The sequence below is a fragment of the Pongo abelii genome, chromosome 5 (assembly GCF_028885655.2).
Source record: "Pongo abelii isolate AG06213 chromosome 5, NHGRI_mPonAbe1-v2.0_pri, whole genome shotgun sequence".
Classification (NCBI taxonomy): domain Eukaryota; kingdom Metazoa; phylum Chordata; class Mammalia; order Primates; family Hominidae; genus Pongo; species Pongo abelii.
The window spans coordinates 119,721,165-119,748,867 of NC_071990.2; the positions used below are offsets into that span (position 1 = coordinate 119,721,165).

General features: G+C 36.2%; 1 protein-coding gene across 6 annotated transcripts in view; it reads right to left on the bottom strand.

Annotated features, from left to right (window-relative positions):
• The window catches only part of CEP85L (centrosomal protein 85 like), a 224,191-nt gene that overhangs the window by 8,133 nt on the left and 188,355 nt on the right, over positions 1–27,703 (bottom strand). For all 6 annotated transcript variants that reach the window (XM_054558783.2, XM_054558784.2, XM_054558787.2 and 3 more), the window contains 6 exons: positions 21,731–21,883; positions 19,801–19,955; positions 18,427–18,544; positions 17,898–17,948; positions 8,462–8,569; positions 6,992–7,223 (listed from right to left, as the gene is read on the bottom strand). In XM_054558783.2, coding sequence (XP_054414758.2) covers positions 6,992–7,223; positions 8,462–8,569; positions 17,898–17,948; positions 18,427–18,544; positions 19,801–19,955; positions 21,731–21,883 — 817 coding nt within the window. The remainder of the gene's footprint in view (positions 1–6,991; positions 7,224–8,461; positions 8,570–17,897; positions 17,949–18,426; positions 18,545–19,800; positions 19,956–21,730; positions 21,884–27,703) is intronic.

Consider the following 27,703-nt stretch of genomic DNA (forward strand, 5'->3'; position numbering starts at 1 on the left):
CAGAAGACGGGTGATTTCTGCATTTCCATCTGAGCTTTGAGGAGAGCAGTGGTTCTCCCAGCACGCAACTGGAGATCTGAGAACAGGCTGACTGCCTCCTCAAGTGGGTCCCTGACCCCTGACCCCCGAGCAGCCTAACTGGGAGGCACCCCCCAGCAGGGGCAGACTGACACCTCACACGGCCGGCCAGGTACTCCAACAGACCTGCAGCTGAGGGTCCTGTCTGTTAGAAGGAAAACTAACAGAAAGGACATCCACACCAAAAACCCATCTGTACATCACCATCATCAAAGACCAAAAGTAGATAAAACCACAAAGATGGGGAAAAAACAGAGCAGAAAAACTGGAAACTCTAAAAAGCAGAGTACCTCTCCTCCTCCAAAGGAACACAGTTCCTCACCAGCAACGGAACAAAGCTGGACGGAGAATGACTTTGACGAGCTGAGAGAAGAAGGCTTCAGACGATCAAATTACTCCGAGCTATGGGAGGATATTCAAACCAAAGGCAAAGAGGTTGAAAACTTCGAAAAAAATTTAGAAGAATGTATAACTAGAATAACCAATACAGAGAAGTGCTTAAAGGAGCTGATGGAGCTGAAAACCAAGGCTCGAGAACTACGTGAAGAATGCAGAAGCCTCAGGAGCCGATGCGATCAAATGGAAGAAAGGGTATCAGCCCTGGAAGATGAAATGAATGAAATGAAGCGAGAAGGGAAGTTTAGAGAAAAAAGAATAAAAAGAAATGAGCAAAGCCTCCAAGAAATGTGGGACTATGTGAAAAGACCAAATCTACGTCTGATTGGTGTACCTGAAAGTGACGGGGAGTATGGAAACAAGTTGGAAAATACTCTGCAGGATATTATCCAGGAGAACTTTCCCAATCTAGCAAGGCAGGCCAACATTCAGATTCAGGAAATACAGAGAACGCCACAAAGATACTCCTTGAGAAGAGCAACTCCAAGACACATAATTGTCAGATTCACCAAAGTTGAAATGAAGGAAAAAATGTTAAGGGCAGCTAGAGAGAAAGGTCGGGGTACCATCAAAGGGAAGCCCATCAGACTAACAGCGGATCTCTTGGCAGAAACCCTACAAGCCAGAAGAGAGTGGGGGCCAATATTCAACATTCTTAAACAAAAGAATTTTCAAACCAGAATTTCATATCCAGCCAAACTAAGCTTCATAAGTGAAAGAGAAATAAAATACTTTACAGACAAGCAAATGCTGAGAGATTTTGTCACCACCAGGCCTGCCCTAAAAGAGCTCCTGAAGGAAGCGCTAAACATGGAAAGGTACAACCGGTACCAGCCACTGCAAAATCATACCGAAATGTAAAGACCATCGAGACTAGGAAGAGACTGCATCAACTAACGAGCAAAATAACCAGCTAACATCATAATGACAGGATCAGATTCACACATAACAATATTAACTTTAAATGTAAATGGACTAAATGCTCCAATTAAAAGACACAGACTGGCAAATTGGATAAAGACTCAAGACCCATCAGTGTGCTGTATTTAGGAAACCCATCTCACGTGCAGAGACACACATAGGCTCAAAATAAAAGGATGGAGGAAGATCTACTAAGCAAATGGAAAACAAAAAAAGGCAGGGGTTGCAATCCTAGTCTCTGATAAAACAGACTTTAAACCAACAAAGATCAAAAGAGACAAAGAAGGCCATTACATAATGGTAAAGAGATCAATTCAACAAGAAGAGCTAACTATCCTAAATATATATGCACCCAATACAGGAGCACCTAGATTCATAAAGCAAGTCCTGAGTGACCTACAAAGAGACTTAGACTCCCACACATTAATAATGGGAGACTTTAACACCCCACTGTCAACATTAGACAGATCAACGAAACAGAAAATCAACAAGGATACCCAGGAATTGAACTCAGCTCTGCACCAAGCAGACCTAATAGACATCTACAGAACTCTCCACCCCAAATCAACAGAATATACATTTTTTTCAGCACCACACCACACCTATTCCAAAATTGACCACATACTTGGAAGTAAAGCTCTCCTTAATAAATGTAAAAGAACAGAAATTATAACAAACTATCTCTCAGATCACAGTGCAATCAAGCTAGAACTCAGGATTAAGAATCTCACTCAAAACCGCTCAACTACGTGGAAACTGAACAACCTGCTCCTGAATGACTACAGGGTACATAATGAAATGAAGGCAGAAATAAAGATGTTGTTTGAAACCAACGAGAACCAAGACACAACATACCAGAATCTCTGGGATGCATTCAAAGCAGTGTGTAGAGGGAAATTTATAGCACTAAATGCCCACAAGAGAAAGCAGGAAAGATCCAAAATTGACACCCTAACATCACAATTAAAAGAACTAGAAAAGCAAGAGCAAACACATTCAAAAGCTAGCAGAAGGCAAGAAATAACTAAAATCAGAGCAGAACTGAAGGAAATAGAGACACAAAAAACCCTTCAAAAAATAAATGAATCCAGGAGCTGGTTTTTTGAAAGGATCAACAAAATTGATAGACTGCTAGCAAGATTAATAAAGAAAAAAAGAGAGAAGAATCAAATAGATGCAATAAAAAATGATAAAGGGGATATCACCACCGATCCCACAGAAATACAAACTACCATCAGAGAATATTACAAACACCTCTACGCAAATAAACTAGAAAATCTAGAAGAAATGGATAAATTCCTCAACACATACACCCTCCCAAGACTAAACCAGGAAGAAGTTGAATCTCTGAATAGACCAATAACAGGAGCTGAAATTGTGGCAAGAATCAATAGCTTACCAACCAAAAAAAGTCCAGGACCAGATGGGTTCACAGCCGAATTCTACCAGAGGTACAAGGAGGAGCTGGTACCATTCCTTCTGAAACTATTCCAATCAATAGAAAAAGAGGGAATCCTCCCTAACTCATTTTATGAGGCCAGCATCGTCCTGATACCAAAGCCTGGCAGAGACACAACAAAAAAAGAGAATTTTAGACCAATATCCTTGATGAACATTGATGCAAAAATCCTCAATAAAATGCTGGCAAACAGAATCTAGCAGCACATCAAAAAGCTTATCCACCATGATCAAGTGGGCTTCATCCCTGGGATGCAAGGCTGGTTCAATATACGCAAATCAATAAATGTAATCCAGCATATAAACAGAACCAAAGACAAAAACCACATGATTATCTCAATAGATGCAGAAAAGGCCTTTGACAAAATTCAACAACCCTTCATGCTAAAAACTCTCAATAAATTAGGTATTGATGGGTCGTATCTCAAAATAATAAGAGCTATTTATGACAAACCCACAGCCAATATCATACTGAATGGGCAAAAACTGGAAGCATTCCCTTTGAAAACTGGCACAAGACAGGGATGCCCTCTCTCACCACTTCTATTCAACATAGTGTTGGAAGTTCTGGCCAGGGCAATTAGGCAAGAGAAGGAAATCAAGGGTATTCAATTAGGAAAAGAGGAAGTCAGATTGTCCCTGTTTGCAGATGACATGATTGTATATCTAGAAAACCCCATTGTCTCAGCCCAAAATCTCCTTAAGCTGATAAGCAACTTCAGCAAAGTCTCAGGATACAAAATCAATGTACAAAAATCACAAGCATTCTTATACATCAATAACAGACAAACAGAGAGCCAAATCATGAGTGAACTCCCATTCACAACTGCTTCAAAGAGAATAAAATACCTAGGAATCCAACTTACAAGGGATGTGAAGGACCTCTTCAAAGAGAACTACAAACCACTGCTCAAGGAAATAAAAGAGGATACAAACAAATGGAAGAACATTCCATGCTCATGGGTAGGAAGAATCAATATCATGAAAATGGCCATACTGCCCAAGGTAATTTACAGATTCAATGCCATCCCCATCAAGTTACCAATGACTTTCTTCACAGAATTGGAAAAAACTACTTTAAAGTTCATATGGAACCAAAAAAGAGCCTGCATCACCAAGTCAATCCTAAGCCAAAAGAACAAAGCTGGAGGCATCACGCTACCTGACTTTAAACTATACTACAAGGCTACAGTAACCAAAACAGCATGGTACTGGTACCAAAACAGAGATATAGATCAATGGAACAGAACAGAGCCGTCAGAAATAATGCCACATATCTACAACTATCTGATCTTTGACAAACCTGACAAAAACAAGAAATGGGGAAAGGATTCCCTATTTAATAAATGGTGCTGGGAAAACTGGCTAGCCATATGTAGAAAGCTGCAACTGGATCCCTTCCTTACACCTTATACAAAAATCAATTCAAGATGGATTAAAGACTTAAATGTTAGACCTAAAACCATAAAAACCCTAGAAGAAAACCTAGGCAATACCATTCAGGACATAGGCATGGGCAAGGACTTCATGTCTAAAACACCAAAAGCAATGGCAACAAAAGCCAAAATTGACAAATGGGATCTAATTAAACTCAAGAGCTTCTGCACAGCAAAGGAAACTACCATCAGAGTGAAGAGGCAACCTACAAAATGGGAGAAAATTTTCGCAACCTACTCATCTGACAAAGGGCTAATATCCAGAATCTACAATGAACTCCAACAAATTTGCAAGAAAAAAACAAACAACCCCATCAAAAAGTGGGCAAAGGACATGAACAGACACTTCTCAAAAGAAGACATTTATGCAGCCAAAAAACACATGAAAAAATGGTCACCATCACTGGCCATCAGAGAAATGCAAATCAAAACCACAATGAGATACCATCTCACACCAGTTAGAATGGCAATCATCAAAAAGTCAGGAAACAACAGGTGCTGGAGAGGATGTGGAGAAATAGGAACACTTTTACACTGTTGGTGGGACTGTAAACTAGTTCAACCCTTGTGGAAGTCAGTGTGGCGATTCCTCAGGGATCTAGAACTAGAAATTCCATTTGACCCAGCCATCCCATTACTGGGTATATACCCAAAGGACTATAAATCATGCTGCTGTAAAGACACAGGCACATGTATGTTTATTGCGGCATTATTCACAATAGCAAAGACTTGGAACCAACCCAAATGTCCAACAATGATAGACTGGATTAAGAAAATGTGGCACATATACACCATGGAATACTATGCAGCCATAAAAAATGATGAGTTCACGTCCTTTGTAGGGACATGGATGAAATTGGAAATCATCATTCTCAGTAAACTATCACAAGAACAAAAAACCAAACACTGCATATTCTCACTCATAGGTGGGAATTGAACAATGAGAACACATGGACACAGGAAGGGGAACATCACACTTCGGGGACTGTTGTGGGGTGGGGGGAGGGGGGAGGGATAGCACTGGGAGATATACCTAATGCTAGATGACGAGTTGGTGGGTGCAGCGCACCAGCATGGCACATGTATACATATGTAACTTACCTGCACATTGCGCACATGTACCATAGAGCCTAAAGTATAATAATAATAATAATAATAATAATAATAATAATAATAAAAAGAAAAAAAAATTAGCAAACCAAATCTTGAAATATTAAAAAAAAAAAAAAAAAAAAAGACTCCATCTCCCAAAAAAAAAAAAAAAAAAAAAAGTAGTTTATGGTTTGGAGTGTTATTGTAAGTGGTACTTTTTAATATTTTGATTTCTAGTTGTTCATTGTTCATATGTAGAAGAATGATTGAGTTCTGTTTATTGATCTTGTATCCTGCAATCTTGTTAAATTTACTTATTGGTTCTAATAGCTTTTAATATATTCTTTGGGATTTTCTACATGGATAATCACCATTTAGGAATGGAGATAATTTTATTTCTTCTCTTCCAGTATGTATTCATTTTCTTTCTTTCTTTTCTTTTTTTTTTTTTTTTTTTTGTCTTATTGTACTGGTAGGACCTCTAGTATGATTCCAGTATGAAAGGAATAGTAAGAGAGGACATCCTTGCCTTGTTTCCAGTTTTAGGGAAAAAACATTTGTGTTTTACATAGGCGCCCTTCATCAGGTTGAAGAAATTTCCTTCATTACAAGTTTGCCAAGTTTTTATTATTGGTGTCAAATCTTGTTAAATGATTTTTTGCATCTATCGAGATGATTATAAGGATTTTCTTATAATTGTCTGTTGATATGATAAATTACATTGATTCATTTTTGAATTTTGAACCAGTCTTGGAATCCTAGGACAAACAACACTTGGTCATGATGTACTATCTTATTTATATATTCCTGAACTCATTTGGCTAGTAGGTTTCCTAGGTTATCAGTCTGGAGATTTATTTTCTTTTCTTGGAATGTCTTTATCTCATTCTGGTATCTGAGTAAGGTTGTCATTATGAAATGAGTTGGGATGAGTTCCCTGCTTTTCTATATTGTAGATGAGTTTTTATAGAATCGGTGTCACCTTTTCATTAAATGTTTGGTGGGATTAACCAGTGAAGATATCTGGGCTTGGAGCTTTCTTTGTGAAAGGATTTTAAATACACATTGATTATCCCTTAATAGATTTAGGAATATTCAAGTTTTCTGTTTCTCTTTAAGTGAGCTTTGACAGTTGGTGTCTTTCAAAGAAAGTGTCCATTTCATCTAAGTTGTTGAATCTATGGACATGAAGTTGTTTGTGATATTCCCTTCTTATCCTTAGAATATCTATGGTGTCTGTAGTGGTGTTCCCTATTTTATCTCTAACATGAGTTATTTGTATTTTTTAAATTATTAGTCTTGCAGAGGTTCATCAGTTTTTATGTTTCAGAGAGACATCTTTTGATTTCATTAACTGTGTATATTGTTTTTCTGTTCCTAATTTCATCAGTTGTCACTCTTTATCTTATCCTTCTACTTGCACTGGGTGTAATTTGCTTTTTTTTTTTTTTTTTTCTAGTTTGTTAAGTTGGGAATCTTTAGATCAGGGGTCAGCAAACTACCGACCCCCGATCCTGCCTACTGCCTATTTTTGTAAATAAAATTTTATTGGAACACACAAAAAAAAAAAAAAGAAAAAAAAAAAGAAGGACAAGTCATCAGACACTTACATCTTATTCCCAGTAATAATGAAAGATTAGGCTCCTTGCCCTGAGCACGCTGATTAAGAATACTACACAATGCTTTCAAGTCAAACAAACAACAGGACATTTCCTTGAACAGCTGATCAATCACAGTCAAATCAAATAGCGGCCGTTTGGAAAGAACTGTCTGCTGCCTAGATTGGTCAGCTTCCTGGCCCTGATCCAATAAAGAGCATGTCTCATCTGTTTGTCTTTGGTTCTGCAAGGATAAAGAAAACAAACATCAGATTGTTAGAACAGAGGAAAGGTACTCAAAGCCATACAGGTTAACATTCTCCCCCAAGCCTATAAACAAAACGATGGAGTCATATTATATGCACATTAACCAAATTCAACTACATATATGCAGCGGAAAAAAAAACACATAGAAAAATAACAATTTAAATAGTGGAAATTGTTTCTCTGTGCCATCTGATGCTTTAGCGTATATCCAAGGGAGGAAACATAAATCCAGTCTCAGTTTCTAGGAGTCTCTCACGTAATAAGCATGTTGGTTGTGTATGTATTTTTCTTTTTTGGGCCTCAATCTGTCACCCAGGCTGGAGTACAGTGGTGCAATCATGACTCACTACTGCAGCCTTGACCTCCTCGGGCTCTGGTGACCCTCCCACCTCAGCCTCCTGAATATCTGGGACCACAGGTAAACACCATCATGCCTGGCTAATTTTTGCATTTTCTGTAGAGAGAGGGTTTTGTCCCGTTGCCTAAGCTGGTCTCAAACTCCTGGGGTGAAGTGATCTGCCCACCTCAGGTTCCCAAAACAAAGTATTAGGATTACAGGTGTGAGCCACCACACCCAGCCTGTATTTTTCTATAATGAGATTTATTCCAAGGATAAAAAGAACTAAAAAGTAACTTTGAACCTCACTCTGTGGTTTTTATTGTTAGTAGCAACAGTGGTTTAATTACTTTGAAACTACTTTTCGCATATTGGAGGGGGGAAAGCATCTATGTTAATGTTGATAAGAACCACAAACTTCAGTGTGAGAGACAAAGAAATACAAGTATAAAATCAAAGAAGAAAAAAAGAAAAAACCAACAACTCTGAATTGCTGATCCCCAAAACTGCTACCTTCTTATCCTAAAAACTGATAATTAAAGGTAACTTTAATTAGCTTTCCAATTGGAACTGTATTTCAGAATAACTCAACAGCCTGGGGTGATGGGAAAAAAACTTTTTTATAGATGAATGTCAGCTAATAAATATAATAAATATATACTGTGCTATAATTATGTGAAACTGTATTCTAAAACACAAGATAAATAAAAGTTTGTCTTTTTATAATAATTTTGGTAAGAAACAATGGAATTAATTAACAGGCATATCAAAATCATGTCTTTAATCTGAAAATGCTCTATTAATATCTATAAAATACGCATTTGCTTAAACAGGTAGGGAATCATCCTTTCAAAGCAAATTGAATTTCTTCTACTCACTTCAAGCAATGCTTTTGTTAATCTCTGTATGTTTCTTTCTTTCTTTTCCAGCTCTTCCATCATCTTTTGAGTGGTCAGTTTCTCTTTAGAAAGCTTTCCTTGCATAGACTAGAATTTTTAAAAAATTGGAAAGCAAAACAGGTTAACATGTAAAGAAAAATCTCAAACAGAGAGAAGTAGGAATGTTGGCTCTGAATACTTTAAATCTTCTTTCCTCCCTATCCCCTTGGAAGACGAAGCCTTCACTTTTAAACTAATCCCTATCAGTTAGAGAGTGGCTGAATCCAAATAAAAAAGAAAAAGAAATGCTAGTTTCCCAGAATACATTTGGATTTTTTAAAATTACAGTTTTTACCAAGGAAGTTTTTAATTTGTATAAAACATGTCAAATCTGAAGTTCCTACTTAATGTGGTATTACAAACAGTTCTTATTTCATTAACTTTTTATATGTAGAGAGTGTATTAGCAACAAATCTATATTTTTGTTTTACATTTTGCTTACGGTTAATGAGATGCAAGATAATAAGATCATGATATCATCCCTATTTTCTATCATTTGAAACATAGCTCCCGTCTTTCAGTGTATAGTAATCCAAGCAGTGAATATACTGTGAACTCTGGTCAAAGGTCTATTACGGGAATTTGATAAACTAATCTCCTTCTTACTCCTTATAAAATTGCAAATTATCTAGACATGACACTATTGTGAGTACGCCAAAGCAGCATAAAGGACATTTTGAGTTTTTGGTTAGTCTTATTTTTCACCAATATATTAAAAGAAAAAATTGCCATACACCCTGTAGTTATTAGTGAATTCTAAGTGTTTCTATCAACTATTTTCCTTTTATTAGACCACAAAATCAATAAACATATGACCAGAAGAGAGGTATCATTTTATTTCAGGTCTGTATTTAGTCTCAATTCTGACAATACTTCAGTTTGCTGACCACCTAAATAGCACACAATCTACTATAAAGATATTTTCCTCACATTATCTTTGGATGGAGTAAAAAAAGATAGCTATCACCATGGGTTGAAATAAGACTCCATAAATATAAAGCAGTTTTATCAGTAACAGATACTCAAACTTGTTGCTTTTAAATTTCATTTGTCTGCTAAACTCTGAAAAAAATATTACATTTAGTAACTCAGAAGTTGGATAGAAATGAATCAAACTCTATAACAAGTGTTTCTCCTTCTAGGGAAAAGTTGTTTTATATTGCACAAAAATGAAAAAAAAAAAAGCACCAAGTCAATATGGGGCTCTCTGAATATGTGTATTATTGAAAACTAAAATTTCCTTTGTAACTTCATTAGACTGAACCAAATCTTATTTGATTAAATGAACATGGAGATTTATTTACCTAGCTGAAGATCTATGCTTTCTGGCCTAACAAGATTATTTGGCTGGAAGCCAGAATTCAACCTAAATTTTCTCAAGATCTGTGACTGTTTATTAGAATTACAGAAGAAAGGCATCATAGACACACTACTCAAACTCACATTCTAACAAAAAAAAAACTAAACCCAAGAGGGGTGTTTTCATGATATAATTATTATATATAACAGAATAATTATAATAATGATATATTGTAACAGAATATAGTCCTTTAAATGATAAGAGTTTTATATTTTTACCAATTCAGAGTCATGTTGAATGTGACTAATAATTAGCTAATAAATCCAACTAATATGTCCCTATGTAAGACTGATTTTAATCAGTGCAGAAACAGGCAATCTTCTCCATCAGAAAAACTGAAAATGTCTGGCAGTAGTGCCATTTATCACAAAAAGGAAAATCAGATTTCTCATATGTTGCTTGAGTTCAAGGGTAGTTATCAAGAAGCACTTTAATAGGTAAAAGACATTGCAGATAGGCTTATCCTGAAAGGACCAAGTGCTGCACAAATTGGTCTAGGATAATACTAGGTATGAGTGCTATAGTTGTCTGACAGTAACATTTCACCTAAAACATTAATTACTTCTCTATCCTAAATTGTATTAAGATATGTTTAAAAGATAAGAAAACAAGAAAAATTCTATCAAGAATAGTGCGTGTTATTTTATAAATATTTTTTGCAGAGCATTTTTTTTGAAATCTCTTAAGCTCTTAAAATATACTTGCTCAAACTGGTAGTACTTTACAATGCATAAATGAAATATCTCATATTTTCTGAAATGAGTGTTTAGCCTTGTGAATTTCACAATAACTATCATTCACTAGACATGTGGGGGATTAATAAAATTAAAAATTAATTTGCAAACACCTACAACAGCTCTCAAATTCAGTTTAATCATGACATTTTAAAATTCTGCCAAGGTACTAACCTACAAGGTCTTTACAATGATCATGTTTGAAGCTGAACGGTGGTATTAAGCACATTTGTTGTTCTGACGTAAGTATCCAGAAATGCCCCATTTACAAATAGCTTGAATGAGGGAAAACCAGGTGTGCCAGGTGTGCCTTAGTTAAGATTCTATATAATCCCCAAACCCAATTTAAAAGGAACTATTTTGAAAGAAAATTTATGTTAACATTTTTACTGCATATATACACACATAAACATGCATACCATATAAGAAATTCACAGGGACATTCCTTCATGCAAAAATCATTGCCAAACACTGTTCTGTTCATTGAGTGATACATCAGTGAACAAAACAGTCAAAACTCTTGGCCTTTGTGAAACTTTACTAGGAGAAAAAGACCAAAAGAAATAAAATAAATATGCAAGTTACACAGTATCATATATTAGAATTTCACTAGTGCTGTGGAGAACAAACAGAGCACAGTAAGGGTCAGGAGGTTGAAATCTCAGGTAAGCAAGGGCTTGAAGGAAGTGAGAGATTGTGTCCCAGAGATATCCAGGGTTTCTGTCAGTACAAAGGTTCTGGGACAGATGGTGTCTTCTGTGTTTGAGAAAAAGCAAGAGAGCCAGGATGGCTGAAAATAGTAGGAGAAAGAGTCAGAGAAGGAAGACAGCATGCAGAACAGATTGTATAGGGCCTCAGAAATCAGTATAAGAACTTTGATTTTTATTCTGGAAAAAAAAAATGAGGATCCACTGAAGAGTTCTGAGCAGAGACATGATGTAATCTGATTTTTGTTCAAAAGGATCACTTAACCTAATGAAAGTATACTGTGCACAGGCAAGGGTAGAAGCATGAAGAAATAACCCAGATGAGAAAGGAAGACAGCTTGGAACAGGGTGGCAATGGAGGAGGCAAGAAGAGGTCAGATTCTAGACATACTTTCAAGGTAGTAGAATTTGCTGACAAATGTGAGGTAAGTGAGGAGTCAAGGATAAGTCTAGGATACCTGGACTGAACAAATGGAAGGGCAGAGATGCCATTAATAGGAAATCTGAAATGTATAGCAGGGTGTTTATTTTGGTGGCAGGGAGATAAGAAATAGAAAAAAGAGCCTTTTTTTAATGTTTCTAAGAATCTAAGACAATGTACAGCTCAAATTCCTTTCTTAAGTTAGTTATCATCTTGTAACTTGATAAAACTTTAAAAACAATCTGCCTGGAGTTTTGCTTCTAGCATGACAGTGTGAGGAGCTCCACAGACCCACCACTCAATGAAATTGGTGAATGTTATAATTTAAAATTTCTGGAAATGGTCCTAAGAGCATATAGCAAATGAAGAAACATTACTCAAGGAAATCTACCAAAACTCAGTAAGAAGAGTAAGAGACTGGTATTTGAAATAAAACTCTGCTTCACAAAAGGATTCTAGGAGGAGAAAAATGAAACAAAACTCAACTCCATCTCTGACTTCTCACATCTCACTGGGATGGAAATTCTACTCCAGACTGACAGAGCCAATAACACAGGGCTCCCTCTCCTCCCAGACTCTAGAGAGTTCTCTTTCCAGAAAAGATAGGGCATCAACATTTATCATCCTAGCAAAGGCTGTTTTAGGCAAGTGCAACCAAGAGGTGGGGGGCTCCCTTCTTCTACCTCGATCCCCTTATGGGATGGAAACTTACATTGAGTGCAGAAACCTTGACCCCTGCCCCAGCTTGTGGGGCACTGGTTCTATGCTGGGAGAGGCAAGTCAAAAAGACGTAGGGTTGCTGCCAGAACTCCCTCCAGTGAGTGTTCAGCTACTAGAGTGGGGGTACCATTCAGAAGTTTGTCACTGTCCCCACACCAATTAACTCGGCTTAAGAGATTTTGCCTGACGAAAAGTAGGCCATAGAACTAGAATCTCCAAATGTCTCTCTATAGGAATTCACTTCATTTGCAACAGTGTGACGACCAAGCCTTAGAGCACTCAAAAACACTGGAGACTGTGGTGAAAGGCAGTTGGCAGGATACTATTAGACCCATTGGCCCTATAGGCTAAATCCATAGACTACTTTCCCAGGGAAAAACAGTGAGATAGCTGGGAAGAATACTCCTGAGGTCAGAACAAATCTCAAACACTAAGCTAATGAACTATCCCTTCAAAAGAGCTAGAATGGATCAGTTTGTGAAGCAATTTATGCCACAAGGCATTGTTGAAAACAACAGAATGATTGGCTACAATTAGTGGAGCCTAACAGCTAGACATGGTCAAGAGTCACAAAAGACCATATATACATTTGTATGAAATGTTTGAAATAGGTATATTTATAGAGATAGGACATAGATCAGTGGTTGCTTATGGCTGGGGAAGTGGATGGAGGCTTAGGGAAGTGACAAAAATGAGGCTTCTATTTGAGATGATAAAAATGTTCTAAAATTGACTATGGTCTTGGTTCCACTTATCTGTGAATATATTAAAAAGTACTGAATTGCACACTTCAAAAAAGGTGAGTGAATTGTAGGTGACATATCTTTTTTTTTTTTTTTTTTTTTTGAGACGAGTCTCGCTCTGTCCCCCAGGCTGGAGGGCAGTGGCGCGATCTCGGTTCACTGCAAGCTCCACCTCTAGGGTTCATGCCATTCTCCTGCCTCAGCCTCCTGAGTAGCTGGGACTATAGGTGCCCGCCACCACGCCTGGCTAATTTTTTGTATTTTTAGTAGAGATGGGGTTTCACCATGTTAGCCAGGATGGTCTCAATCTCCTGACCTCATGATCCGCCTGCCTCGGCCTCCCAAAGTGCTGGGATGACAGGTGTGAGTCACCATGCCCGGCGACTTATATCTTAATAAAACTGTTAATGCTTGAGTTCCTTGTCTTCTAACTTCTGGAAAAAATGTATTTTCTGGTTTATAAGTGTATCTACCAAAATATGTTAAATGTGTTTGATGACACCTAAGTATCTTAGAAACTAAACCTGTTTTTTAAATTTAAACCTCGGTCTTTCTCTCTAGTTCCCACTCTTTGGTCCACCGAGCATGCTGAGGATTGTAATGCTTCCTAAATGCTCTAGTTCTACTGCCAGACTATATGGCAAAGTTAGGGACTGCCTGAGGAACTTAATAATACATAATTCAAAATTCATCCCAGAGACACTGATTCATTAGGTTCACAACAGGGCCCAGAAATATATATCTTAAAAAGTATTACAAATAATGTGAATATCCATATAGATTTGGTGACTACTCACAGCGCTAACAGGCCCAAAAACATTCTTTCATGATTCAAGTGAGCTGTCTTCACTCATACCACTCCCCCTGTGACATAACTGATTTTTCAACAGTTAAATCCACCTTTTACACATTTTTTGACATATCTTAATTATGCAACTATAACATGCATACAACAGATCTACATGAACAGTAAAGACTGTTCTCTTTACAAGTACCAAGACTACAGTGAGTGCTTTTTTTTTTTTGTAAAGCTACTTTTCATAGAAGGCATTATTTGGCTGGTACATTTTTCAAAATCTAGTATTAACTTCTGATAAAAATACTTTTAGTTTTTCACTCATCATAAGCAATTTTACAGAAGTAAGTGTTTTCAAAATTAAACTTGAGAAAAAGAACTTTATTTCAAGACATAACACAATTCGGATAACAAAAAAATAGGAGATAAACATCACACAATAATAATGGGAAAACATTAAAGCAACTGATATTTAAAGGAGTTACGTTCTACCTATAAGATATTCCATTGACTTATGATCCATTTTCCCACTATTTCTACTGAGAAAAACTGCTAGATGAAGGATTTATAAGATTTGCTAAAAATTGGAAGAGAATTTTCTTAGGCTGTGGGAACATCTCGATGTGTTATAAATAGAACAGACTGTGTCACAGTTTTGAGATTGGTGGTTCCAACCACGGCCAAGTAAACAGTCTTAATGTCCTCTAACGTATTATTCTGTCTTTTGTGATATTATGATTATCTATTGATAGCTGTCAATTCAGAAAGGCCATTTAAATGCCTAAGTTCTTGCAATTAGTAAACATTTTAATGTCAGAGAAAACAAGCAAACATTACAAAACTCTATGTCCTCTACCAAAAGATTACAATAACAGCTCACTGAAAAAGGCTTACGGATTTGAAATGTGCTTTTGAGAAATAAGTAAGAAGGAAAGTAATGCCCAATGAAGAACTCAATCACATTCTGACTGCAGCCATATGTTCATGGAATTGACACGGAACATTCTACTGCAAAATGTCTTTATATACTGTATAGTGACAGAAGAAAAAACCTATAGGAGAAGCAGCCAGGCTAGCTATACTAGTTTTATGGATATAAATAAGGGCAACATTTCTAAAAGGTCAATGAGTGAACAAGGTATTCATGCCAGTTAACAATATGACCTTGACAGCTGAACAAAATAGTAGATAAATCTGTATTTTTACAGCACTCAACTCAATTTCCAAATTAGCATATACTTTTACATGAAGTATTACTTTTTCTATATTCAACAACAAATATAGTATAACTAGTAGAGGAATGATTTCTCTCCAACTTCAAAAGCTTGAATAAATAAACGTGCCAGTGACCTATAACAGATAAGTATTTATTTGACTTTTGTAGCAAAAAAATAAACTATAGCTGTATTTTGAACACAGCATCTAAGTATGAAACAATGCCCTATTTTTATCTCCTATAAATTGGACATAAAATGTACATAGCCTGGGATTTTATTTTTCCCTTTTGGGAGTAAATTTAAACTGTATGAATAACTTGCTTGTTCCCAAAGAAATGCAGTGCACCAAATCAAGACAAGTGAACTTCAAACAAATTTGGTGTTCTCAACAGTTTGCAAGGACATAAAGAGGCAGTAACACATGAAATTCTAATAGTACCAAGTTATCTTTGTCTACTGAATACTCTAGAACGGAAAAACATCCAAGCACTGTGGAGGAAGAAAGAATATCCCAACTATAGCGACAGTGAGATTTTACATAAAATTAATACTATAGTGATAGTCAAAATGCATAATTTATATTAAAAATAATTGGGAGGCTCTCTGCTATCCTTAATTATATAGTATTTTGTGTTATTTTGGATAGGTGAAGATATTTGAAGAAATTCAAAAGCAGAGCTATAGCATATGGAAAGGACATCATAATCTACATAGGTACAAGCTGACCATTCTTTATGAAAGCTGATGAGGAAAAATCAGGCAGCTTTAAGGAAGTAGAAAGTGAAGGGAATTGCTCTATTAGATATATCAGCTTGATAATACACCCATTAATTATGTCCACTAACCACAATAGAAAGCAACAAGAATATTTTTTCAACCCAAAGTGTTCTTTTCAGTGTATCCAATGCTAGGGAAATAATCAGTGTTCCTCTTTTAAGAACAAGCAATATTTTCAGATTTTTATAGATATGCCTTTTAGAAAAAGGTCACCAAAAATGACCAAATACAAACAAAATTTGTCTTTTTAAATGATGAGGGGCCAAAAAATAACATGAGTTTAAAACTAGTAAATAATTTTCTCAGTATGTGAGTCATATTCATCTCCAGCTTTGCTATTGAAATACCATCTTCACAAATATAGCTATTTTGGCCAGTTATCAACATTTATTGTCTGTCTCTGTGACCTATATCTATAGATCTCTGTGTCTCTAGATCTGAAAACCTCGATAGTCAGAATGGGCAAATGAGATGCTAAGAACAAAAAAGAAAAGAAAACCAAAAAAGACAGCCATTGTTTCAAAAGATAAGACAACAGAATTAATAATTATAGTGCCTAGGCCCAAATATTTGGAAATAAATGCAACTCATTAATTTTATTTCAATTCTCTACATAGTTTGAATAAAAGATTTGTGTTTGCTGAAACAATTTAGTAACAAAGAACAGTATGGCCAATAATTGCATATTCTTCTACATATTCATTTATGTATGGTCATGACATATTTACATGTGACTACAGACTTGGTTAACATGTAAGAGTAAATTGCAGTAAGATGCCTCCAAAAATGGGGGAAAATGCACATTTCAATGAATGCTAGTATATACTGAACACCTATAATGTGACAGTTATGTGATAAATGAAATCTTACAAGTCATTAAAGTTTCAATGCCAAAGTTCACGTGTTGATTATTCTTAATTTAGATTGCGATAACTTGTATTAGATTTACTTCTTGGAAAACGTGCCCAAGTGAAATGGAAATTCCTTGAATTATGGTCCAGAATAAGTCACATAACAATAGCTGAGGAAATCTAACAATCTAGAGGTTCCAATGGCTTACGGAACAACTGTTCCATATTCCTACAGACATATTATTGTCCATATTCCTACAGACATATTCCTACTATTGTCCATATTCCTACAGACAAGTTATGTCTGTAGGAATACAAAATAAAGTTTATAACCTCTGTCAATCAATCCATCAGGCTCATACATTTATTGATAAATAATACAACCAAAAGACAAACAAAGAAGACTGCATATAATGGCAAATCATTTACCACTTTTACTTTGATTTTAAGAAGTAACAAGTAAAATTAGGGGTATAAAGCTAAACATTTTTCAGCAAAAGATGACCAATGGCTTCCCATCACACTACCTCACATTTCCTGCACTCCAGGCTAACAGACTTTGTGCTGTTCTTAGAGCATACCAGGTACATAAAGGGCACTTGTTGCTCCCTTTGCTTGGAATGCTCTTCCCCTGGATGTCTTCATTCAGATCCCTGTTCAAGTATCACCTCTTCAGGAAAAACATCATGACCACTCTATTAAATGTAGCACTCTCTAGCCTACTTAATTTTTTAAAATAACATTTTTAACAGCAATTTTTTTCATAGCACCTGGTATTCACTATACTGGTTTTGTATTCTCTCCAACTCACCCCACTAGAGTGGCCAGGGATGTGACTTGTTCACTGATGAATCTTTACAGTTTTTAGGATTAATTTATCAAACAGCAAAAACTGGAAGATTAATATTAAAGAATTTGCAACTTCACCTCAGTGCTATAAATATTATCTTTCCATACGATATATGCATGCTTTAATATTTTCAGGTTAAATAAGCATTAAGAGTATATCAGAATATAACTAAATTAAAATAAGCACAAAATATTCCTTACCTGAATTTCTAAAATCATTCTGTCAATCTCATCTTGTTGGCTGTCTATTATCTAAAACAAAGAAAATAAATACATCTGATTCAAATAATTTTTACATCGCTTCTTAAAAGTACCAACATTTCAAGAAAACAGCACAGAAATTTATAAATTTATTTTTAAAAAGGGTCTTTTTAAAAAACTGAAAGTATCCTCATGATTTGGATCACACACGTATAAAACTACAAGAGTCTTCCTCTAGTTCTCAATAAAAGTTTTCTCAAATTTATAAAATTTTTAAGAATAACTTTGAGACAGACTGAATAATTAAGGAAGGAAAAAGATATCCTTTTGTTTTGGCTTTTATTTCAATTATTTAATTTTGTTTCAACTGCTATGGTCCTTTCAAATAAAAGCATTCAAACTAGAAACTATACAAGTGATTAAATATTAACAAAATATAAATCACATAAAAGAACTATAAATTATGTATCTATACACACATATCCACATAGTATAGATTTCACGTTTATGATCAGAGGTATCTACTGACCTTACTAGCAGTCTCATTTTGTTGTCTGAGATTATCATTTTCATTCTGAAGCTGTTTTGCATCTAACATGGGAAGGCGGATTCCATCTTCAAGGCATCTTTCTACTTTTTGTTGCAAACTATTTCAAAAGACAATTATATGAAGAAAATAAGCTCTATTTGCTGATTTTGGTAATGATTTCAACATAAATGATTATTGCTTTACTAAAAAATATTATAGACCCTAAAAATGACATCAAGATCCACAGACAGTATATGAAAAACTGTTATCTATATTTCATACAAGTAAGAAGGGTCCATAGTTAGCTAGAGGCTGATCATCTTTTCAGAAATGGCAAATTTGAGACCAGAGTCCAGAGTTGCTCAGTATGTGACATCCTTAGGCCCCGATGAAGTCCTTCCTTACCCAAATCTGAGCTCTGAAGTCTAACTCATGTTCTTTCCTTTTCCTTTAAAAGCAGGGTTCCTTGATTAAGATGATCGTTGTAGGGAACCTAAGAATATGGATCCACATCTTTTGTCCTTTATTCTAAGCTCAGCAAAAGTTTGCTTGTAAGAATAGCTGTTGCCTAAATCAGCAGAATTGCATTTCTCTTTCATTTCTTTTCTTTTTTTTTTTACTTTTATTTTAGGTTTGGGGGTACACGTACTTACAACTGTATTAATTGAGACCCATGAGGCAAGATATGTAAGTAAATCTGGAAGATACATGGCAAAACTGCTGTATCTTTTACTTGCAGTAAAGTGAAACAGGAGCCAATCACTTCAATTTGATATATTCCATTAAGGAGTGCAGTTTGAGTATTTTGCTGGCCCTTTTTTCGTTATTTAGAATTTTTACTTATTTTTTTAATGAAGCCATTAGGTAAAGGGTTTGTATTAATATTTTCAGTCTTCATTTGTATGAGTTTTTATTTTTACTATTTTCAACAGAAACTTTCGGCAAGATATCAATATATTGCTTCAAAATGTTAAATTATAACTGAGATAACCTGTTTCAATGAAATTATGCTTCTAGTTCTTAATACGGGTTGAACATCCCTAATCCAAAAACCTGAAATCTGAAATGTGTCAAAATCCAAAACTTTTTGAGCATGGACATGATGGCTCAAAGGAGATGCTCATTGGAGCAGTTCAGATTTTGGATTGTCAGAATTAGAGATGCTCAGTGGGTAAATACTTGGCAAATATTCCAAAATCCGAGAAAAATCTTAAATCTAAAACATCCCTGGTCACAAGCAGTTTGGATAAGCGATGAGCATCCTGTAGTACATCTTTAAATTAAGGAGGATAAAATAAAAATTATAAATTAAGTAAAATGTTTTATGAAAAATATGAATAAAATAACGTAAAAGGATTCAGAAAATTTTCTTACCTCTGAACGGTAGTTACTAACTCCTTTTCTTTCTTTTTCTGGCATATTAACTGTGTCTCTTTATCTTGACACTGCTTTTTGATCTCTTCAAGTTTTTTTTCTGTATCTATCAAAGCCTCTTGTAAATTCTTATTTTTTTCTTCCAGAATCTGCAGCTAAGGAGAAATGTTTTACAGTTCATTACACATGAAATATTAAATACGCTTCTATTAGAAATGTTACTGTGTTGGCAAGGATTAACAGACTTGTAGATTTAAAAAAAAAAAAAAACACACTGTATTTTATCTAGAGTATTTAATTCTCCATCTCCTCCTCTGTGTGAAAGGCACCTAGAACAATGGAATTACAAGGAAGAGAATGGGGTTAGAAATTTGTAGAAGACCGAGAAAGGTTAATCTCATTTTAAATTTGTTTTACTTTTAATTGTAATAAATATATAACTCTATACTGTCTTAACAATTTTCAAGTGTATGATAGGTTAAGGTTAAGTACATTCACATTGTTGTGCAACTAATCTCCAGAACTCTTCATCTTGCATAATTGAAACTCTATATCAATTAAACAACTCCCCATCTATCCCTCCCCCCATTCCCTGGTAACCAACTTTCCACTTTCTGTCTCTGTGATTGAATTCTTAAGGTATCTCATTAAGTGGAATCATACAGTATTTGCCTTTTTGTGACTAGCTTATTTCACTTCACAAAATGTCCTCCAGGTTAATCCATATGATAGCATGTGTCAGAATTTCTCTCCTTGTTAAGGCGAACAGGATTCCACTGTATGTATATACCACCTTTAGTTTATCCATTTATCTGGTCATGGACACTTCGGCTACTTCCACCTTTTGGCTATTGTGAATAATCATGTTATAAACATGGGTGTACAAACATCTGTTCAAGACCCTTAATTGCCACCCCAATGGATGTTAGGTATTTTCTGACATATTTTCTAATACCCATTGCCCTCTGTTCCTGCTCATGCAACCTCCTGCAGTCCTTAATTTCCTTCCTGACTTTAATCTCTCTTAGTTTTTACAACTTATAAATTAATGTAAAATAAACAGAGAATGCAACATAGGTCTTAAAGTATGCAGAGTGACACTTCATAGATTAGACTAATGATTCTTGAGTGGGGGTAATTTTAGCCCCAGAGGACATTTGGAAATATCTGTTTACATTTTGGGTTTGGGATAAACAAGAAGGAGCACTGCTATTGGCACTTAGTGGGTAGAGGGCAGATATGTGGATGCAGAAGTACACCCTTCAATGATCAAGGCAGACCCCTGTAACAAAAAATTATCTGCCTCCAAATGTCAATAGTGCCGAGGTTGAGAATCCCTGGCTTAGAACAACTTTGGGAAGAGACTGAAGAGCAGATCTAGTGGATTTATAAATAAGGTTTCAAGAGGGTGGCCCTCAACTGAGTTAGGAGAAAGACTCTGAGGCATTGTTAAGAAAAAAAAAAAAAAAAAAAAAAAGGAAAAGTCAGAGGAATGAATTGAGGTCATAGGTCAAGGTATAAGAAAAATATACATATAAAGGTTAAGAAGAATGAAGAAAATATCTAGAAAGATAGTCAACAAAAGGTCTTGTCAAGCCTTGGTGAATCCTAGAGACTGTGTTGGAAAGCACCAGAACTGGGGGTGTGTGCATGCATGTGTATGGGGTAGGGGTTGGCAGACTGGCTTAGAAACTAACTTCTACAGTAGTTAAGAGAGTTACAATACAGGATCAATAGGAAGGTAATCACTTATTAACTGACAAGAAAGATCTACTTATGCATGCTTAGATAAACAAAGTTTCTTATTAGAATTAAGTCCCCAAAACAGCAATTAAACACATAGATTTAACTTATAGTTAGCCAAATTTCTAAAGAGTCAAGTTAACATGTTTTCATGTCATTTAAAGATAAGCATTTTATTTCATATTACCTGTACACTCTGACTCTGTACATCATCTAGAGTTGGAAGATCAGCCAGATACTTTTCCAAGGTCTCAATTCTTCTCTGCTTTTCTTTGTTTTGTTCGGATTCCTTCTGGCATTTCTTTTTCAGACTACTGACGTATCGATCTCTAGTTTTAAGCTAAAGAAAACAATTATGAATCTTCAGTAGTTTTCAGTCATTAAAAGATATAACAAAACCAACACTTTAATATTAGACAACATTGAATTCACCAACAGTTTCAGGTTATAGCGAAGGCCACTAGCAACTCAATTAAGATTTACCTTATTTCATTCTAAGATTTACACTTGCCGGGTGTGGTGGCTCACGCCTGTAATCCCAGCACTTTGGGAGACTGAGGTGGGCTGATCATCTGAGGTCAGGAGCTTGAGACCAGCCTGGCCAACATGGCAAAACCCTGTCTCTACTAAAAAAATACCAAAAAAATTAGCTGGGCATGGTGGCACGTGCCTGTAGTCCCAGCTACTTGAAAGGCTGAGGTATGAGAATCGCTTGAACTGGGGTGGCTGAGGTTGCAGTGAGCCGAGATTGTGCCACTGCACTCCTGCCTGGGTGACAGAGAGAGACTTTGTCTCAATTTAAACAAACAAACAAACAAAAAAAGATTTACACTTAAAAAAATTTATGTCACTGAAATCAAGAGTTTAGGGAATATTTGCTTTTACCATGGACAGCATCCTATAAATTGCCATCAACCAGGGGGCAAGTAATGACATAGTTTTTATTGCCTGCACATATGCAAATTTGGTCAAGGCTGTTCATATCTTTGTCATTTCAATATTGTTATGTACATGTAGAAACTATGTGTTGAGTTTAAATGATGTCTAAAATGCCTAAACAATGTTACATTACAATTTAGTATGGAACAATGTTATTGAGTGCCCAGACAGGCACAGAAAAAAAGCCTTTGAAATCAGTGAAGTATTCATCTCTGAAGGAATGACTCCGATTTCTTAGTTTTTGGGTATAGCATAGCTATACCCAAATGCTTTATGGGAACTAAGAGAGGAAGATACAAGTAACTAAAACTATTTTGTTACAGACTTGCAGAGAAATTGCTTATAGCGTACTAAACAATGCAACTAAAGCTAGAAGAATATACCAAATACTTAGGGGCAGATAATGGACTAGTGAAACCAATTCATACCTCAAGCAACACTACTGTTTAAGGCACTGTGTCATAATTGAATTTGCAGCATATTTTCTTTCTAAAAACCATAAAATAAAGGTGTCTTACTATTGATGTCATTTTGGGATTGATAAAGTATGGTAACTGAACACTTATGTCACACATGGTGTGTACACACATGATAATGAAACCATTTAATCCTCTTCAAAACTTACAGGGTTCTAAAATATTTTTACAGTGTTTTCCCATATTCACTGGGAAAATAACTGGCAATAATTAGCAGTAAGATGGATTATTCTTTCAAATTTTATTAAAGCTAACACTTGTTCACAATCTAGTTTCTTTCATGTATTTTCTAATTTCTTTCAGGTCTAATGTATAACAATTTTTGAAACTTCATGTGGAAAAATTATTCATTTCACCAGTGACATTAGGATCTACTTATGACCTTTGGTAAGGAGCAACACTGGTAAGACAAACACATCCTACTATTTATTGAGGCTTTCTTAGGATTAAAGGTAAATGTGCTGGTGTGAGTTTACCCTGTGATCTACCAGAATGGAAAACCTTACATACTGTTGGCGCTGGTGATGACTACATAATACAATTCCCTTTTTACAGATGAGGCCCAAAGATCTTTAGTGACTTAACAAGTCACAAAATCAGAAGTCGAATTTGAATCTAGATCATCTGACTGAAAATCAACTTTCTTTCAGTTCTTCCTTATGACTCATTATCAGGTTCTTATTTTAATAACCAGCTGTGCTTGGTCCCCATCAACCTAGCCTGCTCTTGCCTTAGCAAATGACCCTGTACATTACAGAGGTAAACATGATAAACCAACCTATCTTTACTTAATGCTCTCTAACTTGGACTCAACTGTCTAAATGTCTTCAATGTGACAAAATGATGCCTCAAAAAGCAATGACTGGAATAGGTCTGTCTGTGTGCAAAGATGTCCTACTTTTCTTCTTTTTCTTTTGGTTGGCCAACTCTCTTTGCTGTCATGTCAAGCTTACTTCCCTTGATCACAAATTGCTGCCAACACTCTCCTACGAGACACTGTCTCTGTTATTTGTTGGTCACATGTTGATCATACATATTCATTGGGTCTTGGATTTTTTTCAGCCTGCTCACAGATGACAAGCTCTTTGTTTTGTTTTTTGGTGTTTCATTTTTTTTAAACTGCGAAGTTTTGTGCTGTTCCATACAGACAGAGGTTACTGAAGTCTGAACTGCATTAATTACCTCCAGATAAATGAGGTGTCACTAATAAATCTTCTCTATTCTATTAATACAAGGATAAGTTTTTCTTTTCAAAGAGGTATGATGCAATACTGATATCATTCCTAGAAGGTAATAGGAAGGACATGTTTTATAAGAGGTTCACAAAGTTACTTTTCTTTATTGTCTGGCTCTTACAAGAAAGAACTCAAAAGGTAACATTATTATTACCACATTGTTTTTTCTGTCATAGAATCAGTCTTTGATAAGGATTACAGAGTAAATGCCAAAAGAAACAATATGATCCAATCTTGTGTGGACCCAAAGTGCTGTTTGTTGATTTGTTATCAAGGAGCCTGCTCTTTCTAATCTATGCACTCCCTTCAAGAACTCAAGTCATCTCCATGTGCTCTGACACAAACTCTGCCCTCTCCTCTGCCCTCTCCTCTGACACAAACTCTGCCCTCTCCTCAAATTTCTCTGGTATATATATTTCCATTCTTAATTGTCTCACTCCCATAGAAGCTACTTCTCTTCTTTTCCAAGAGTAACTCTACCATATTTGCTTGTTACCAACCCTTCCCTGTCTCCTAGGAACTTGCTCCATTATGCACCCACTCTGACATCTTTGATCTCTCTCTCTCATTGTTTCTTCCATAGTCTACCTTACTGTTTTCTCTCCCATCCTGGCAAAAATTACCTGAAATAATTCATTCAATATGCCAGGCACCATGAATGGTGCTACATACGCCACAGAGACACATTCAAATACAATCCCCCTGCCTGCCTTCAAGGAGCTTAGAGAGAAATATAAAAAATAATGATTATACAAATTGGGTTGAGCCCTGGAAAAAAAGAATAAAATGCTATAAGCATATGAAAGGAGGAGTAGAAGGGAAAAATATTAAGCTAGATTTGAGCAAATAAATAGGTGACTTGAAAGTGGGAGAAAAAAAATAGCCAAGTATTTACCATGCAAAAAGGCCACTCTGTGTAAAGATCCTGATACCAGAAACAAAGCCTGAGCTGTCTGAGCAACTGTAACACCCAGTGTATCAATACACAGTTTATCAGAGGAAGAGTGGCAGAACCTACGGATATATAATTAGGCAATGTGCCTCAGGCCATGGGAAGAATTTGATTTATATTTTAAAGACCTGGGGAGTAGTGTCAGCAAGACGGCAGAAGAGCAAGTCTTGAACTCTCCTTCCCCAAACCAACATGTGGATTCAATTAAAAAAAATAGTAAAACCCCCAACATGGACAAATTCCCTTTTTAAGAAATCCAAAAATTAGTCAAGCTATTGTACTCTGGGTGAATGCAAAATCAGCCACATGGAAGCAATTAAGGAAATGTAGGACACCTTCTGTAATCTTACCCCCAACACAGCATATGATCAGAAGGAACCTGTTGGGAAAGAAAATAGTTGGATCACACATCCAACACCCCAACTTTTCTGGGTGCTGTTCAGAAGACTGGCTTCTGCCCTGCCTGTCTTGGAGCACTAATAGGACCATGACACTCTTGCTGCCTGGGACCAGTGAGATCAGACTGGTGAGATCAGAGATGATGGTTTAGGCTAGCAGTTTCCACAGTCCACAGCTCCAGCTCAGCACACAGCAATGAGTAAAGAAACTCCAGATTCAAGTTTCTCCCTGTACAGGGAAAGCAATGGACAGAACACCCAACAATCTGACTTTTCAGAAGTCTGGCCAAGGGACTGGCTGAAATTCTGCTTGTCTGAGTACTGATGGGACCCAGAATACTCCTGAAGCCTGAAGGATGCTAACAACAACAAAAACAATGAGTTAAACTAGTACAAAGATATGAAAAGCCCTCCTCTCTGGCCAGACTGATTAGTGAGGGTCTTCTCCTATATAAGGCTAGTCTGTGAGGAGTGGAAGTGATAGCTATTTTATATAATATACAAGTATCAACTTAAAGAGTGAGGAAAAATTAACACACAGGGAAATATGTCCAAAACAAACAAAATAAATCTCCTGAAACCAAATCTAATAAAACCAAGATACATGATTTGCCTGAAAGAGAATTCAACATACCCAACATAAAGATGCTCAATGAGGTCAGGAAAACAACGCATGAACAAAGTAAAATTTCAACAGAGATAGGAAATACTTTACCAAACAAATCTTTGAATTAAAAAATATAATAACTGAAATAAAAATTCACTAGAGGGGGTCAAAAGCACTCTAGATCAAGCAGAAGAAATAAGCAAACTCAAACACAGGTATTTGGAAATTATCAAGTCAGAGTAACAAAAAGAACAAGGAATAAAAAAGTAAAGAAAGCTTGAGAAACTTAAAAAACACCATTAAGCGGAGAAATACACACATTGTAGGAGTCCCAAAAAAGGAAGGGGGAGAAAGGGAAAGAAAGCTTATTCAAAGAAATAATGACTAAAAACTTCCCAAATATGTGTGTGTGGGAGGGAGAGGCAGGAGGCATGGGGAATGGACATCCAGATCCAGGGGACCCAATGGAACCCAAATTAAGATGACCCCAAAGAAATATGTACGAAGACACATTTAAATCAAATTGTCAAGGTCAAAAAGAGAATTCTGAAAGCATCACAAGAAAAATGACCTGTCACATGCAAGAGAACTCCAATAAGACTATCAGCAGACTTCTCAGAAGAAATTTTGCAGAGAAAGTGGGATGATAAACTCGCACTGCTTGGGCAATGGGGAATTGGGGTAACTGTCAACCCAGAATAATGTAAGAAGAAGTGTTCTTCAAAAATGAATGGAAGTGGCTGGGTGTAGTGGCTCACGCCTGTAATCCCAGCACTTTGGGGGGCCGAGGTGGGTGGATCACCTCAGGTCAGGAGTTTGAGATCAGCCTGGCTGGCCAACATGGTGAAACCTCGTCTCTACTAAAAATACAAAATTGGCTGGGCATGGTGGCACGTGCCTGTAATCCCAGCTACTCGGGAGGCTGAGGCAAGAGAATCACTTGAACCCAGGAGGCAAAAGTTGCAGTGAGCCAAGATCACACCATTGCACTCCAGCCTGGGCAAAAAGTGCAAAACTCTGTCTCAAAAAAAAAAAAAAGAATGAGAGATAAAGATTTTCCCACACAAACAAAAGCTGTGATATTATAGTTGATTACCTACCCTTGTACTATAAAAAATGTCAAAAGGAATTCTTCAAGTTGAAATAAAGGGATGCTAAACAGTAATACAAAAGCATAAGAAAGTACAGTTGTCCCTTGGTATATGGAAGGGATTGGCTCCAGGACACCTCATGTATAACCAAATCCACACGTGCTCAGTTCCTGCATAGAAGACATACAAATAGCGAACAGGTATATGAAAAGATGCTCAACATCACTAATCATCAGGAAAATGCAAATCAAAACCATCTCATGCCTGTTAGGCTTGCCATCTTTTTTCTTGAAAAAAGAAAATAACAAATGATGGCAAGGATGTGGAGAAAGGGGAACCCTCGAACACTTGGTGGAAATGTAAAATGATACAGCTGCTATGGGAAACTGTATGGAGGTTCCTCAAATAATTAAAAATAAAACATGATCAAGCAATCCTGCTTCTGGATATTTATCCAAAAGA